Source organism: Perognathus longimembris, chromosome 6 (genome assembly GCF_023159225.1).
Source record: "Perognathus longimembris pacificus isolate PPM17 chromosome 6, ASM2315922v1, whole genome shotgun sequence".
Classification (NCBI taxonomy): Eukaryota; Metazoa; Chordata; class Mammalia; order Rodentia; family Heteromyidae; genus Perognathus; species Perognathus longimembris.
This window is the reverse complement of record NC_063166.1, coordinates 41,151,257-41,169,757: the sequence shown is the minus strand read 5'-3', so window position 1 is coordinate 41,169,757 and position 18,501 is coordinate 41,151,257. Positions and strand designations below refer to the sequence as shown.

The window sequence follows — 18,501 nt, the reverse complement described above, 5'->3', positions numbered from 1 at the left end:
GTAATGACCTAGAACTTGAGTTTTAACAAATTTATTTCTTCTCTTATGACTGTTATTACCTTTGTCTTAGTTTAGTTAGTTGAAAAGGTCTTTAGTTTTAAGTAACCTCAGCTTCTTTCTATGACTTTGTGAAGTACACATCTTTTTTATTTACTTTGGGTTTGTAATAGGCAGATATCTATTTTTATTGTAGATAGATAGATAGATAGATAGATAGATAGATAGATAGATAGATAGATAGATAGGGGAGAGAGTGTGAGAGGCAGAGTGAGAATGGAGAGGAGGAGACAAGGAGGAGAAATGGGAAGAAGAAGATGAAGAATCGGAACAAGAAGAAGAAGAAGAAGGAAGAAGAGGAGAAGGGAAGAGAAGTGAGGAAAAGGAGAAAGAGAGAGCAAGATAGAGTGAGACAAAGAGGAGAGAGGAGAGAGAGATGAGAGAGACATAGTGGTACACTAACCTCAATACATGGGTGTCTAAGCCAAGAGGATAATGAGCTCTAGGCCAGCCTTGGCTACATAGTGAGACCTTGTCTCAAAGAGCAAAATAAAAAGGAAAAAAAGCTAAAACTAAGTCATATATAAAGTAGAAAATCTAAACTTATTCTGACATTATGTATACAAAGTTTTCCAATTTGACTCTTTTACTCAAGTAGTGACTTTTGATGCTTGTCTTAACAAAAAGGTGTAATTGGTTTTTTTTTTCTGCTCTTTAGGCAGGAAAAGAGGACAAGAAAAAGACTAAGTTCACAGCTGTGTGGCAAGCACAGCATTCTGGAATGTTGTGAAAATCACAAAGGTCTTCTAAACCCTTTCCAGATTCCCCAGGAAATGGGACAGAACAGAGAAGTAAATAAAGAGACTAGTCACTAACACTATTGTGTAGGTTGAGATAATGAAATCCACAACTGGAAAACAATTCAAATCTACATTATAAACATTTCCCAAGTTGTTTTAAAAAGTTGCTTTTTAAATCTTCTCTTATTCAGGCTCCTCCCTGCCTCATTCTAATTCATTTCCCTATAAAGCTGAGATAGTCAATGCCATGAACCTTGATCTTGAATTGTAGACTTGCTCCTAACTATATATAACTAGGTTTTCTAAGGTGAAAACAGCAAAGGTCAATTTCAGTTAAAAAAAAATCAAGTATCCCTATGACATTCTGGGATGTAATAAATAGAGAATAATATATATATATATTTTTTTTTTGCCAGTCCTGGGGCTTGAACTTAGGGCATGAACACTGTCTCTGGCTTCTTTTTGCTCAAGGCTAGCACTCTACCACTTAAGCCACAGTGCCACTTCTGGCTTTTTCTATATATGTGGTGCTGAGGAATCGAATCCAGGGCTTCATGTATATGAGGAAAGCATTCTACGACTATATTCCTAGCCCCAAGAATAATATATCTTAAAATACAGAATAACTCTTGATATTTGAACCCATTTTCAATATGTGTAATGAGTACTCATACACTTTATAAAACTGTTAAGGGTTTTACTAGTGAAAACAATTGATTTCAATGTACCGTGAAAAAACAAATAGTTTCTAGAACATCAGCATTCTCACCCTCTCTCCTTCAGTGATTTCATTAGTAGTTTCAGTTGCTCTGGCAACATTGATAAAATGAATGATTTGCCCTATCTCTAAAAAGATTGTGTTGTCCTGGTAACTGTTCTTTTCTGGGAAGTCTGATATGGAAATAATTTCAGTTGCCTTTTTTAAACTTTCTTTGGGTAATAAGGCCTTACTAGATTGGATCATTTACACTATATTTTTCTTATATTTAATGTTTAATGGCTCTTAAAGAAGTAATGTCAATGCATTCAAAGGAACTGGCATTTGATGGAATCATAAGGAATATGATTTACTGATGATGAGTTGAAATTCTAACTTCTGTGCAAGGATATATGAGCGATCATGTGGAATTTTGATTCTTAGCTGATCAGTCTTGTGCTAAGAATGCCATGTATAAAGTTAAAAAAAGAACACATTATACTTTGAACTACTCTTTTGTTGTGAAGATATTTTGTAAAATAGCATAAAAGGAACATAAATCTAGCATACAAACCCAATGTCAGGGTATACAAATATCCTACCTTTGCTAAATTGATACACATGGGTACATCATATGTACCCACACACACACCCGCACACTCTTCCATTGTAGTGAAGCCTTTAATCATGACAGATGCAGATAGAGTGGCATCTATCTGCTTCCTTATGTGCTCTGGAAGGGTGTTGGTTTCAGACATTTGACAGGTTCCTATAGCTGCATTTTTGTTGTTTTCGGATCTTATGTATGGTAGGCTGGCACTCTACTATTGAACAACATTCCCAGCCTTTTGGTTTTTGAGACAAGGTTTTGCTATATAGTACAGGCTCTCCTGGAACCCATGATTTTCTCGCTTGTCTTTCCCAAGTACTGGAATTATAACGGTTATGTCACTATACCATATTGTACCAGAGTTTTTTCTTTAAAAAAAAAAAAGCACTGAAGTTCTGAGTGCTGGTGGTTTATTTCTATAATCCTAGTTACTCTCAGATGGCTGAGATCTGAGGTTTGTGTTTTGAAGCTTTCCCAGGGAAGAAAAAGTCCATAAAAACATTATTTCCAATTAACCACTAAAAGCCGAAACTGGACCTTTATGTAGCTCAAGCAGTGGAGGGCCAGCCTTAAGCACAAAAGCTCAGGGGCAGGGTCCAGGCCCTGAATTCAAGCACCAGGAATTGCATTTAAGGAATAAAAAGAAAACACCATTAAAACATGTTGTTCAAATTCTAGAACTATCACAACTATTAGACTTTTCAAGGTTAGGGATCAAGGACCTTAGAAAGCAGGGAAGGTGTCTTCCTAGAAGCTTCTGGAAGAAGTACTAGTAAGATGGACATTACCAACAAAAATATTTCTATGAAAATGAAATTACTTTATGTCCAGAAACTTTGTATACTGACATTTTCATAATATATCATCATTTTAATGCTCTTTTCATAATTATTATATTTTTTTACTCTGCTGGACATTATGACTCCTTCACATACTTCAGCAACAGGGTTCGTAATCTCTGCTTTACAATTTTCAAAATAAACCCAAATTTCTGTCAGTACTGTTGCAACTGTCAAGTTAATAAAAAAAAAATGTGTAGGAAACTTTGACAGACTTGCCTAGATGAAATTCATACCTGAATAAACCAACATTTACAACCAATTATTTTCTTTCATCCTAATATTTCACTTAATGAAGATCTTCTGCCTCTCTGGCCATTGAAATCACCCAGGTCCTATCCCATGGTTTTGTGTAATATTTTCATGTAAAACATACTCCTTTTTCCTCCCCAACCATTCTTCCTGTGAAGCCAGATTTATATCTCTGTTCTTTATTATTCTTAGTTCTTTAAAGGTGCCTTTATTTTCTATAATCCACAATTGCTAAAATGTTGACATATTTATAGCTATTTTTCACTAAACCACCTCACTGTGAAAATAAGATAGATCATTTATTTTCTTTTCTCCTGCTCCAACAACAGAAGAAGAATATTCTGCTTGCATTATCTGGTCAAAAATTCTTTTGTCATTTGCTGATGAATTTTTCCTTGAACTAGGTGCTCAACTTGTAAGATGAAGAGTCAGCTAAAGGAAAGGTTGAGAAAGGTGAAAAATTGAGGGAAATACTCTTTACATTTTACTAAATGAACAAGATAACAGTAATATACAATCTTTCTGGTTTTTGGAGGTACTGGGATTTAAACTAAGAGCCTTGTGCTTGGTAGCCAACAGCTCTACCACTTCAGACACCCAGCCCTTTTGCTTTAGGCTATTTTTAGATATTGTTTTTAGGTAAGTTCTTGCTTTTTGCCCAGGCTATGCTGGGACTATGAGCCTACTATTTATGCATCCTAAGTAGCTGGGATTATTGGAACACTACCGTGCCAACCATTCATACAGACTTACAAGTTAGAATTTATTGATCTATAACTACCATTTCTGAGTGAACAGTTATTTATGGTTTATTTACTTTGTACCATATTTTATTTGAGATCTATATATTTCAAAAGGCCAGAGCCACTGAAAATAAAGATTTGTGTCATTATTAGATGCAGAACAACTAATAATGAATATTTGTTTAAATTATAGCATTTCACATTCCAATTATTTCATTTAGTAACTGAATCTTTAAGCACCAGATGGTGTTTATAGAGGTTCACACATGATAAATACAAGTCTATAAATGAATTATAATTCTTTATATTTCTAAATATCAGATAGAAATCATTTTTTTTGGTCACTAGGAGTCTTTATTTAGATTCATTTGACTTAAGAAAATCTTCTTAACTTTGCTAAATTAATTTCATTTTATTTGCATATTTGAATTAAAGGCATTTTGGAATCAGTGTTATGCTCATGTAATTCTTTTATAATTATTTCTGTTTATAATATTGATATTTATAATATAGAGAATTGAATATTAAAAATATTTTAGTCTAGAAACTGTTTCCACATAATTCTGATTGCCTCATCTTATAAAAGTAAGTTCAAATTTTCACAAATTATGTCATAAATCACATAAAAACCAAGTATGAGCAGTTGCAAAAATAAAGAACCACTTATACATGGCCTAAAGGGTTGGAGAATTACCATGCCCACCAATTTATGTTAAATAAGACCACCTCAACTGTAAAAGGAGAGTCATAGATGAAACTCTAACTCAAGAATTCAGTAACAAATATTGTAAGAAATGGTGACTTCTGTTAATAGATAAGCTGGGGGCAGGGGGCAGGAAAGGGTTCCTTTAGGTTTACAAAATCTAAATGCAGGCAGGAATGAGGGAGGAGGTAACAAACAGTACAAGAAATGTATCTAATGCCTAACGTATGAAACTGTAACCTCTCTGTACATCACTTTGACAATAAATAAGAAAAAAAACAAAATCTAAATGCACATGTATTTTCATAGCAAAGAGGGGAGGGGAAAATAATGGAAGATAGGGGAGGAGAGGGGGGAGTGAGAATGGGAGAGAAGAGAAGGAGAGAAAAAGGAAGGGAAGAGAAGGGGAGGGGAAAGTTACTAGTAGTTGACAGTAGAGAAAGCTGTCAAGAAGTCTGCTTATGCCACAAGAGAAATCATTTAAAAAAAAAAAAAAGAAACCTGGATTTAGTGAAGTGCATTTATTACCCAAAACTAAAATGATTTTCAAAAAGATGTTACTAAGAAATGGAGCAATAGCTCAAGTAGTAGAGCTCCAGCTTTGAGCAAAAGAACCAGATGAGAGCATGACTCTCTGAATTGAAGCTCCAGTACCAGGATTAAAAAGATGATACTACTGTATAAAAAATTGTTTCAGACTTTAAGAAAAAAGGAATCATTCTAAATTATTTCTATGAAGACTTTGCAATTCTGATATTCAACCATATGTTTTTAACAAGCACATGCCATGACCAAGTAGAATTCAGTTTTTAACTTAAGAAACAAATTAGTAATTATAATTTAATGAATAATTGTAATCCAATAAATACATTATTATATTTGTAATTGCTAATCCAATTACAAATGTAATGATGGCATTACATTTGCAAAAGGGAAAATTCATAAAAATTGCACAAAGAATTGATTAAATTTAAATCTGCTCCTTGTTGGGGTTCAGCTTCGGCCTTGAGGGGGAAGGGAAGAGGAGAGCGATCCGGAGATGCTGCCCTTTTCCCAGCCCTGGGAAAATGCGGAAGCAGGCCACAATTCTCTGGGTCCGGAACCAGAAGACCTGGCTTTGCGACCAGCCCCCAATTTTCTCGCCAGCCCACGTGCTCCCCATTTTCGCGGGCTTTGCCCATGGGGTGGTGCTATGCAGGTGACGTTAGCTCATGAGTGGGTCTTATGACAAGCTCGCCAGCCTATCGCCGGCTCCTGGTCTATAACCCCTTTTCTCATCACCCCTACGATATCAACTGTTAGCCACTCCCTTATTAAATCAGATTTGCTCTTGAAGCATCTCCGAGATCCATCTGCGCCTGGCTTCCTTGGTGGGTAAGGAGGGAGGAAAAAGGGGATCTCGTTCGGCCATGTGCACCTTAGGCTAGCCCGTGTCCCTTGCTCCACCTTGGCCACCTGCTGGTCAGGTGCCCAGGGGAGAGGGTGAAAGGGGAGCACTGATAAGGGAGTAAGCTTAGCATCCCCGCACCAGGGGAGGTAAATCTGGCCCTGCAGCTCCTGATTACAGAAGACAAATACTGAATAAGGGAATTCCTATTATGATAAGAAATAAATCAGTGGATATCTTCTGGTGTAATTGGGCTGGAAATAGATTATTATACATAAATGTTAAATTAAGGTAGGAAAATGGAGTACTTTGGTTGGCTAGGGATATCTCCAAAACAGCCACGACCTATTAGTGACAATAAATCCAGAAAGATAATACGTTATAAAAAGTGTTTCAAGCACGGTATGAAGAATCATCCAGAAATTTTTGAAAGGTAGGGCTTTCTCCAGAACAGTTAAAGAGCAATGACTGTACAGGGACAAAATGACTGTGATATATTAAAGAGCCCTAAGCAACACCATAACAAGTCAGCAAACGGCAGAAATCCCTGCACAGTTATATCTGTAGCAGCCCTGTTCACAAAAGACAGGCCTTTGAATCAGCCTAGGTACCCAATGTCTTGTGAATGAATTAAGAAACTATAATGCATATGTACAACTATACATTTATTATTCAGAAATCAATAAGAATGAAATGCTGTCATTTGCACAAAAATATTGAGTGGGATAAGTCAAGCTCAGAAATGCAAATTTCACATTATTTAGGTCAGATGCAAAATCGACACCAATTTAAATAATAACAAAACCAATGGTAATAGTAATATGCCATGTAGACCATACATATATAAAAATATATGAATGAGTATTAATGCAGCCCCGTAAACACTCCTAAAAAGGGGAGGGGATAGAGGAGAGAAGAGGGGGAAAAGAAGAGCAGTATAAGCCAGGTACCTGAGGCTCATTCTTATAATCCTACCTACTCATGAAATTGAGATCTGAGGATGTCAGTTCCAAGCCAGCCCTGACAGAATGGTCAGCAAAAAGTTGGAAGTGGAGTTAGGACTCAAGTGGTAGAGTGATAGCCTTGAGTGCAAAAGTGGTGCAAATAGGGCTGGGGATATGGCCTAGTGGCAAGAGTGCCTGCCTCGGATACACGAGGCCCTAGGTTCGATTCCCCAGCACCACATATACAGAAAACCGCCAGAAGCGGTGCTGTGGCTCAAGCGGCAGAGTGCTAGCCTTGAGCGGGAAGAAGCCAGGGACAGTGCTCGGGCCCTGAGTCCAAGGCCCAGGACTGGCAAAAAAAAAAAAAAAAAAAAAAAAAAAAAAAAAGTGGTGCAAATAAAAGAACATTAAAAGAGGAGGAAAGAGAGAAAACGAAGTGTAGATGGGATGTTTTCAAAGTAAATGCACATACAAAAATATAATAAAACTGCTTTGTAAAATTAATTTATGTAACTAATTTTTAGTTAAAACATTTTAATAAGAAATGACATAGCTAGATATATGTTGTCCATCATTGTTTCTTGATTTGGATAAATCTTCTAAAAAAAGATGGCTTGGGTCTGTTGAGAACATTTAATGAGCCAGGATAAGACAATCCTCGACATGGGAAAATGAAGATTATTTGCTGAATGTGCCAAAGTATATACTGTATGATATGATTTTGGTGAAAGATATGTGTATACACGGTATTTACATGTGTATTTGAGTATGCGTGTCGATGTAGATAAGTTGATACAAACATCAATACATGTGACTGTTAGGAAATAGGTTCTATTAAATATTAACTGCAGTTATCAATAAGAGGGAATTAGTGTTTGTATGTTGCCCATTTTACATATATATATAGTCTATATTGCAACAATATTTTTGAATCATTAAAGAACATTTTAGCCAAACAGTGGTGGTGTATTCCTATAATGCTAGCTACTCAGAAGGTTGAGATCAGTTTAAACCTAGCCCAGGAAGGAAAGTTCATGAAACTCATACCTCCCAACACACACACACACATACACACATGCATACACAGAACATTTCTTAAGAATGAGCTTCCAAAATTTTCTTCTGATGCACCAAAGTGACAAATGAAAAATTATGTTAAACATCATGACTATAGTAACAAAATATAATAGCAACATATTAATATGTTAAAGAAAAACATCTTATAGCTGTACAGGATGTTTATGGAAGAAGAAACTTTAATACACTTTATTTTTTTTTAATTTCTATTGTCAAACTGATGTACAGAGAAGTTACAGTATTATACATTAGCATTGGATACATTTCTTGTACTGTTTGTTACCTCCTCCCTCATTCCCCCCTCCCCCCTCCCCTTTTTCCTTTCCCCCCCATGAGTTGTTCAGTTCATTTACACCAAACACTTTTGCAAGTATCGCTTTTGTAGTCATTTGTCTTTTTTACCCTGTGTCTCTCGATTTTGGTATTCCCTTTCAGTTTCCTAGTTCTAATACCAGTATACACGGTTTCCAGTGTACTCATATAAAATACAGGGACACTTTAAAAGAACAAAAAGTCATAAAAAAAATTCTTGGTGAAAACCAGGTGTGATATGTACCTGTTATCTCATTAGTAAGTGGCTAATGGGCTGGGAATATGGCCTGGTGGTAAGAATGTTTGCTTCATACACATGAAGCCCTGGGTTCAATTCCCCAGCACTACATATACAGAAAATGGCCAGAGGTGGCGCTGTGGCTCAAGTGGCAGAGTGCTAGCCTTGAGCAAAAAGAAAAAAAAAAAGGTAAGTAGTTAAGACAGGAAGATCAAGTGTTTGAATCAGGCTAGACAGTATAGCAAGACCCTCTCTTAAGCAAAAAAATGAGTGACAGTAACAAACAATACAGGAGAAATTTAACCTTTTCCTGAGATGGAATCATTTTCTGGTTGACTCCTGCTTGTGATCACCACCTAGCAAGGTCTTCAGAACAATTTTTAAGATGTGGGAAAGTCAGGAAGTTAATCAGAGGTGGCAGCTCATCTTGGACTATGAGCTTCTATTACCATCATCCAAAGTAAACTTCAATTTGTTTTGGAAATAAAATACTGACCATTGAATATTTTGTCATAGCTATAACACCTCAAAGACAATTTTGTTACTGAAGAAAAGTAAAGCAAATTTCAATAGAATAGAACCTATTGAAAACACTGCCCACCTATTTACAAACAGGCACATTATGTTCTTTCATATGACTAGTTCGTAACATAGAAATGGATTAACAATAGCAAACCCAGCTGTGTTCATCAGCTGTCCAAGAGGCTTACTGGGAAAATTGGTTTCTATTTACTTTATCCCAGGACATTTAGAAGGAAGTGAATCCTGCTTGAAAACTTGAATGACTGCCATGGTTATCCTCACTCATTTGAATTATCTTCTAATAGAAGTAATGTATGCTGTTTCCAGTGTACTCAGATAAGATACAGTGATAGTGTGGGTACAACCACAGGAAGGGGATACAAGAGGATACTGGTATTAGGACTAGGGAAGTGAAAGGGCATATCAAAATTGAGAGACAAAGGATGAAAAGACAAGTAACTCCAAAAGCAATACTTGCAAAACCATTTGGTGTAAACCAACTGAACAACTCATGGGGGGAGAGGGAGAGGGGGAGGGGGGAGGGGGGAATGAGGGAGGAGGTAACAAACAGTACAAGAAATGTACCCAAGGCCTAATGTATGAAACTGTAACCTCTCTGAACATCACTTTGGCAATAGATAAAAAATAAAAATAATAAAAAAGGAAAAACAACAACAACAACAAAAGTAGTGTATGCTGCCGCTGCTGCTGGTGTGTGTGTGTGTATGTGTGTGTGTGTGTGTGTAAAATTAAAACTGTATAACTCCTTGCATTGCAAGAGTATTTTGTCACAGTACTTGGGTATTAAACACTTGAAAGTATTTTTATTCATGTGTTGAATTAAAAAAGAAATTTCTGAATTTTTTAAAAAGCTGGATTGTAATATTCTTTCTAAATTTGGTGATAAGCTTTCTCAGGAACACACTGCCATACTTGGAGATTATAAACTCTGAAACAAGGCCTGAAGCCTCATCTGTTTGTAGACAAAGCATCAGCAACTCAAATGCCCTGCCTTTCTTAAACAGCGTCTTTGGAGAAATGGAGTTTACATTTGCTCTTTAGCAAATGGGTTTATTCATCATAACAATTACAAGTTAGTCATGCACGGTGACAAGTCTTCCAATGATTCAATAAAAACTTCTTTCTGACACTATTGTAATTGGAAAACCAATTGGTAATTAAGTAAAAATGAAAGCTGACCTTTCTTTGAGATGAAATAATGGTAACCATATGAAGAACAGAAGATTTATGACTTGAGTATGTCTGAATAGAATTTAAGAAAATGGAACTCTGCTTTCTCTTAGGAACTATCATTTCTTGTCCTTGTCAGTAAGTAGCACAGATTTTAGCGAGCTATCCAATGCACTGGAACATGAGCATTTCAAGTGCACATTCACGGGACCTTCCTGCATGACATGCTGCACTGGGGAGCTGGTATTGGATGTAATGCATACGTATTTTGTCAAGATGATTCTGAGATTTCGGAGGCAGCACTAAACACTGTACTGAGAAGCAGACATAAACAACTGTGTTAAAAAAAAGTCAGAATTTTCACTTACCTATAACAATATGTAAGAGAGTTTCTGTCTAGATGCTGTTCAGGATAACAACCAAGTTCAAGTAGAAATGGCCTGCTTCCACTCATGGGGTTTTACAACTTGGTTCCAGGAAATCAGTGAAGGTCTCAGGGTTTAGTAACATAGATTTGTTTTCATACAAATACCAGAATGGTGGATATAGCCCATGAAAGGAGACTTTCATCGTGTCTTCCCAGCATCTTTTTCTCAATTTACAAAATCTACTTTAAAAATGCATTTTCCTAAGAAGCTAACTGGAGTGACAAAAGAACAATATGTTGTGTTTTCTTCTCTTCTCCCAGGAGATTAGTGTTCTTTCCCTTCCTTTCTCTGCTATTTTCTCTTAGGATCTGCCACTCTTCAGTTCAACCATTTACCTCATCTAGCAAAAAAATACTTCAGGCCACTGTACTTCTATGTCACCGAAGCTCCATTTTCTTCTCTAAGACTGTCCAGAATGAGACATCAAAGGCCTTCCTGTCAAGCCTGAGAGGAAACTAGAGTGCTTCTGGTGAGGTAACAATGTATGTGACATTCTGCAGAGCAATAGTGTACATCCCTCACCCCAAGCTTGGACCTACCTCAAACATAAGATTGTCTCGAAATGGGAGCAGAGAAGGGTGCTAATGGCTTAGGCTTGTAAATTTTAGGTATTCAGGAGGCTGAGATCTGAGGATAGTGATTTGAAATCAGCTAGGCAGAAAAGTCGATGAGACTTTTTATTTCCAATGAACCAGCAAAAAGCTGGTAGCAGAGATGTGGCTCAAGAGGTAGAGCACTAGATGTGACCCAAAACCCAAGGAAGAGTACAAGGCGTAACATGTCTTTAAAAATATGTATGTGTATAGAGAAGCATTAATACCCCTAACCTGTGTACATTTCTTCTACCAAAAGATAATTCACCAAAACAAAATAAAAACTAAAACAAAAACAAAAGAGCTGGTCACCCATGGCTCATGCCCGTAATCCTGTCTACTCAGGAGGCTGAGATCTAAAGATCTCAATTCAAGACCAGCCCAGGCAGGAAAGCCTGTGAGACTCTATCTCCAAGTAACCACCAGAAAACTGGAAGTGGCACTGTGGCTCAAAGTGGTAGAACACTAGCCTTAAGCTGAAGAGCTCAGGGACAGCGCCCAGGCCCCACAACTAACAACAACAACAACAACAACAAAAAGATAAAAAAGCTTGAACAATTTGAATTAGATACCTTTACCAAAATCTTTAGCAGAGTTTGTTAAATAAGCACTATGAATGAAAAAGATAGGCAATTCCTGCTCATTCTCACTTTCCTTATCATACCAGCATTCCTTTCCTGCAATTTTGTTAAGCTAAAACACCATGTGAAGTGTACTTATGTAGCTAAATTACTTGTTAATTTTTTTCCTATTTTTCCAGAAACTATTTTCAGAGTTTTAATACTTTAATTATTTCATTTAATCAACAAAACTCAAAATTATTTATCTATTATGTCCATATGACCAGTGAGAAAATTGTAGCTCAGAAAGTTGAAGTCCAATAGCCCATAAACTATAATTTTTTTCTGAGTCTTTATGAGCCAACGAAGAATCCAAATTTTTAATGTCAACACTTTTGCTCACTCTTCTCAGATCAAAGTTATTTGTTTCTTAGCCTTAGATTCCTTCCTTATTTTTATCTTTTAGTCTCTTAGAGTGGCCAATATAAACTCTTACCATGATGATGAAATAAAGGCTAGCTAAGTAAAGTTATTTTCGCAAGATAGACAACCAGCAAGTTGTTAATGGGAAAAGGTTGATGCTATAAACTATATGCTTCCAGGACATTGTTCAATTTATTGTTCCATGCTTAAGAAATATAGTTGGGTGGCCCATACACTTCATTTCTGTACACACATACCTAACTGCTAGGGAAATGGATGAGAAGCATACATGCAACTGTGGGGTTGGGATGAAGAGGAGGTATCTTGGAGACTTTGCTAACATCCTTAGTAGCAATTGAAATAACAGCCTGTATAGACCTATACACCTATCTTCCCTTTTCTCTGAAGCTCAAGAATTACTGACGACTTTATATTTCAACATCTGGCAAGACATTCATTCCTTTTGGCCACAATGAATGCCTCACCTTCCTGTAAGGACCAAGTTAGGATTATTAGTATTATTATTAGTCCCAGTACTGAGGCTTGAACTCAGGATCTGTGTTCAGTCCCTTACGGAAGGCCTTGAGATCAATCCCAGGTAAAAGAAAGAAAAAGGGAAAGAAAAGAAAGGGAAAGGGGAAAAGAAAGCAAAGGAAGGGAAGGGAAGGGAAAAACAGAACGGATCAAAAGAAAGGCAAGTAAAAGAAGAAGAGAGAGAAGGAAAAAGAAGGAAAGAATGAAAGAAGAAAGGATGAAAAGAAGGAACTAAAAACAGTGACAGAAAAGGAAAAAAAGACACTGATGTGAGCTATCAATGATCTGTCACATAACTTCCCGTGTACCACTTTTTTCTCTACCTCACACATTTATAAATGTGTTGCTATTGAAATTATCTATTTCTTCTTAAAAATCTAAAAGACAAGACAAAAAGGACCATTAACCTTCACTCTAGATTCTGCACTTCCAATTAATATGATAAACCACAAATGGGAATATAAAGTAGAAAAGAGTTTGAATATCTTGAAATAAGTAACATCCATACATCTCTCTCTCTTTCAACTATGTATTATTATATCTGTCTATCAATCAATGTCATCATCTATTAGCATACAACTACCTTCACATTTCATACACTTTGCTTCAAGTCAGCACTTGGCCACGATACTCAACACTGGATATGAAGCAAGTAAAGCCTATCACAAGGAGAAGGAAAACAGACAGACTTTCCTTGTATAATGTATTTGATTGTCCAGAGTTCTGACTCCCTGTATGAAGTAGAAATTCATCTTCCAAAACAAATCTCTATTCCCTCTATCTAGTTCTGTGTCTACCTGTCTCTGTCTCTAGATGTCTACTTGTATATGCTTTTGTAGATTTTCAGGATCAGCTTTGTATATGGAGAATTCAGCTGCCTGGAGGAGTTACGGAATATAACAAAAGCTTTTACCCCAAAGCTTCTATGCATTACAAAAGCTTGCACTTGGATAATAGAAATATTTGAGCCTCAGGTGACTGAGAACACTTACTGTTGGTTGCATAACGTATGGCGGATGAGGCATCCATGAAGTACTCTGGACCTATGCATCAAACAGCATTTATTAGCACACAGCAATCACAGAGAGAACCTGGTTCTTGCGTTCAGTGGAGTCTCACTAACTCACAAGATAATGGAATAATCTGACTTTATAGCTAATTTGTACTCAAAACCAAGGACAAAGAGGGGCTTAGTGGCCCTGATTAATTTAGTTTCCCAAACATAAAGAACTATAAAGCATCTTCCCATCTTCCAACTGGCTGTCTTCAGTGCCCATTTGAACCAGGCTGTCTTTGGAAGCACATTTTGAGATTGGTATTGAAGACTAAAGACATAAGAGCCTTCACAGATGATCTACAGGTAAACTCTCTGGAATGCCCCAGAAAATAATGAAGAAAGCAAGAACTGACTACTAGTACTTTGTCCATTACTTCAGAGGCTTGGTAATCCATCTTAGAAATAATGCCTAAGCAGTAAAAATAGAGGCAAGAGCTCAAGTCATAAGCCAGACTTTTGGGGGAATCATCCATGTTAAACCCCTGTTAAGCCAGTTGGTGATTTATTTTCTTCTAATAGTAATTGATTCAACCAGTAAAAATGTGTACTACAGCCAGCTGACTGTTCTTAAATGTATTCTATGTAAGCCCAATGAAGAAATCAACACCATGGGAAAATGCTATAATCTCTTGTTTGAAAGAAGATAGCCAGAGATAATTTCCATTTCCCAAGTAAAATCACATTTCTGTGAGCATTTTATTTAAATCACAAAAATCTTCCACACTGTGGTTCAAATGGGTGGTGTTGACTGAAACAAAGGTCAAAAAAAAAAAGGAAAACTCACATCCACTCACATCCACAGACACACAGACACAGACACACACACAGACACACACACACACACACACACACACACACACACACACACACACAAACAGGCAGGCTTGCAGGAAGAACAAAAACTGAGCAGCACCTGCATGTAGACTCATGAGTCCCAAGAAAAAAGCCATTCAGAAATCAACCATTGTAGGGTCCCTCTAATGCAATTCTAACAAATATCTAATCTACTCACCCATGAATACATTTCAAGAATCTGAGTGCAGAAAAAGAATGAAAACTATCTGCCTTAGGAGGAAGTGGTAGTTAAGGAAAAATGTATAGCATTTTAAGTTTGATGCCACAATAGATGGGCCATCCAGAAATAAAGTATATGGTGGCTATATAACATGAAACTTCACTGATTAGTAGCAGTCAGCAATGGCATAGTTTTACCACTGCAAAAGTGTCTACCCCCACCATTGGCAAAATGTATAGAAGCTCATGCAGGCACAAACATACAGTCTCTCCAAAATTTTCAGAAGACATTAGATAATTTCTCTGTGTACCATTGATAGAGATTTTTCTTATTCAAATCAGAAACCTTATTTGAAATACAGTGGTAAAGAGAAGGGAGTAATATCACATATTGGATAATTCAAAAAGAGTAAGATACGGAACTTTTTTAGAGAGAAGTGTGACAATTCCAATCTACCTGTGTAACCATATCTTGGGTTAGAACACACAATGACTCCTACATTTCCCTGAATTTCAACATATGGATATCTTATGGTCTCCTCTAATGCTCTGGAACTGAAGGAGAAGTCAGAGCAGGGAGCAGGAGTGGCTTTTTACAGCTTTACTAGCTTTCCTCTGAGAGAAGGTGCAGATTTCCATGCATATGTGTAGTTTCACCAGGACAGCAGTGAGAAAATGAGATGACAATGACAAAGTATTCTGGAGTTAGTCATGGAATTACTAGAGATCAGCTTTTAGAAAAGAACTGATATGGAATGTGGTCAACCCAAAATAACAGACAGCAAACAAACTTCCCACTAAACTTCCCACTATTACTAAAACTAGCTGAAAAGTAGTATCATCATAAAGATTCAGCAGGAAAACATGAACAAGCCTACTGGGTTTTTTCATCAGTGAATTGTTACAAAGAGTTCCTGGAAAGCATGGGCTAATTCCTAACAAACATTATTCCATTAAGATGCAACTTAAGTGCATGAGGACAGTTTGTTCTTTTAATTCTATTGTGTCTTTTCTGCCTCTTGATAGTGTCTTACTGGCAAGAAGGATTTCTCTTGCAGTACAAGTGAGTCGGACGTACCTGGTATGTGGAGACTGGGGAAGCGGCAATGAATGGCGTGATAGATGTCTGTGGAATCATGCGGTTGGTTGCAATACTGTAAGGTGAAGAATAAAATCTGCAAACAGAAAACAACAACAAAAAAAGAAGATTCATGAAGCAGCTGTGTTCCTGGCCACTACCAAATGTTTCCAAACCTGTCTGGAAAAGACACACTTCAACCCTTATATTTTTCCACCAATTGTTAATAGAAGCATATAGATTGACAGTATCTGATTCAACTAAGCAAACTCAGTCATCCTAATCAAATGACAACTTGGAGTCATCTTACAAAATTAGCTGCACCAAATCTCTTTTGGGGCAGTTGAGTATAATGGTGTCTTTCACCAACAGGAGCACAAGTCTAATGCATCATCCTTTAAAAATGAATGAAAGAGTTGAAATTTGTGAAGATACCTGATGGTACACGAACAGGACCCTCTGTTCACAAAATCAGAATCAGTTTCTAGATGGTTTTAGATATGTTGTGCTAGAGTCCATGACTGCCTACAGAGAATATTTTCTCCATAAAGAGTGAAGAGGAAAATTTGTGTCTAGGCATTTGGATTCAAGTAAGAAATTGATAGAGACAATAGAGCTATGTGATACACTGTTGGAAAATCTGTGAAAAGCACCAAGTTTCCTCTTCTTTGAGTAATTATAAATTGATAGTGGACATGACTGAGAACTCACTAATCAGAAGAAGGATGTCCTTTCCGGCGATCTGGTAAAGGGTAGTTTTTAAACTGAGAACTGATAGTGCTCTGGATATACCATAGAGTCTACAAGTTCCTTAATGCTCAAAATTTTCAGCAGAATTTTAAGCCATTTTAGTTCTCAGGTTCAGGAGGGCAAATAAATGGAGAGAGGGTCAGAGTGAATACAATATTCAGTATTCATAAGTGAAGATAGAAGCAGGGGATTTGATGGCATTAGGGGCCTGGTGCTGATGGGGAAAGTGATGGAAGGGCAACATTGATCAAAATGTTGTACTCAAACTGGAATGTTGAACTCAAAACCCTTTGTATAGTTTTTAAAATAATAATGATAATGATAGAGTTTTAAACCATATTCCTTTTTTTCCTATCTCATCACAAGTGAAAGCTAGAGTCCAGCACAGAATAAAAAGTCAGCAAAAATCCTGAGATGGACTTAGGGCAAATGGAAAAAAAAAATGCCTGTTAGGTAAAGTAATCATTTGCAAAAGTCAATTACTATGTTCACTGATTTAACTTAAAAAGACAAAGTCCTAGGCCTGAGGAGTAACATATTTTCAATAGAGAATTTCACCAGTCCCTTTAATTTTTTTAAAATTTTCCCCTTTATTGAACCAGCTCCTTTTTTAAAAATTAAATTTTATTGACAAGGTGATGTGCAGATGGGGTGCAGTTACATAATAAATCAGTGAGTACATTTCTTGTCTTATTTGCTATACCCTCTCTCATTTTTCTTTACTTTCCCTAGTTCAGATAAGCATATATACAATATCCAGTGTACCAAAATCATATACAGTGACCACAGGGAATACACCAAAGGAAATCCATTTAGTAGAATAAGAATAATAACAATAAAATCCTCCTGTTTCCATCTCTTGGAGTTCATTTTGCTTAGCCTCATCTCATATAATCATATATACATAGCTGTTGAGCTATTGTGGTCCTCTAATATGTATATCCTAGACATTTTTATATTTATTTAGTAATTGTTTGGTTTTAGAGACATATTGTAAAGTCACTGACCAAAACATGTGGAAATACCATTTGAAAAGATGTCTGTAATTTTACAGACATGATCTCTACTGTTCTCCCCCACCCACCCCCCACAACCACATATCAGGAAGACCATGCGCCTTTGTTCTCTATTGAACCAGTTTCTTTAAAAGGAAGTACTTTATGAGAATTTTGAGTGCAAGAGAAGTAAAATTTAACATTGTCAAGATTCAGACAAGAACTAGAACTTCTAAGTTTACTTTATCTAGCTTTTTACAAGGATTTTATGAGACAATGAACTTCTTGTTTAAAAAAAAAGAAGAGATGAGAAAATCAGTCCATTAGCATCATGTCCTTCCTATTCAAGCCCACTGGACCTTGAATCATCCACTGGTTCCAAGGGTGCTCTATTTCCTTATGCAATGTAGTGTGCACACTCATATACACTCACACACCTTCCTGTATGCTTTGTATCTTCTCTACCTGAATTATAATACTTAATACAAAGCAAATGCTACATAAGTGTGTTATTTTACTGTATTTGTTTAAGGAATAATGACAAGAAGGAAGTCTGTATATTTTCAGTATAGACATATTTTTCTCAATATTCTCCTCACAGTTGGCTGAATCCGCCACTATAGAAACTACACTAGTACATTGCACACTGTAAAATCTCATGTAATACGAAGTGAAAAAAGACTACTAGAGGCCCCACTTAGAACACTGTGTGGAAAAGGCAAACCTATAGAGACAGGAAATAGATTAGTGGAAAACA

General features: G+C 36.6%; 1 protein-coding gene across 7 annotated transcripts in view; it reads right to left on the bottom strand.

Annotated features, from left to right (window-relative positions):
• Positions 1-18,501, bottom strand: part of Rbms3 (RNA binding motif single stranded interacting protein 3) — a 760,386-nt gene that overhangs the window by 94,165 nt on the left and 647,720 nt on the right. For all 7 annotated transcript variants that reach the window (XM_048348593.1, XM_048348596.1, XM_048348594.1 and 4 more), the window contains 2 exons: positions 16,000-16,096; positions 13,843-13,893 (listed from right to left, as the gene is read on the bottom strand). In XM_048348593.1, the coding sequence (XP_048204550.1) occupies positions 13,843-13,893; positions 16,000-16,096 (148 nt within the window). The remainder of the gene's footprint in view (positions 1-13,842; positions 13,894-15,999; positions 16,097-18,501) is intronic.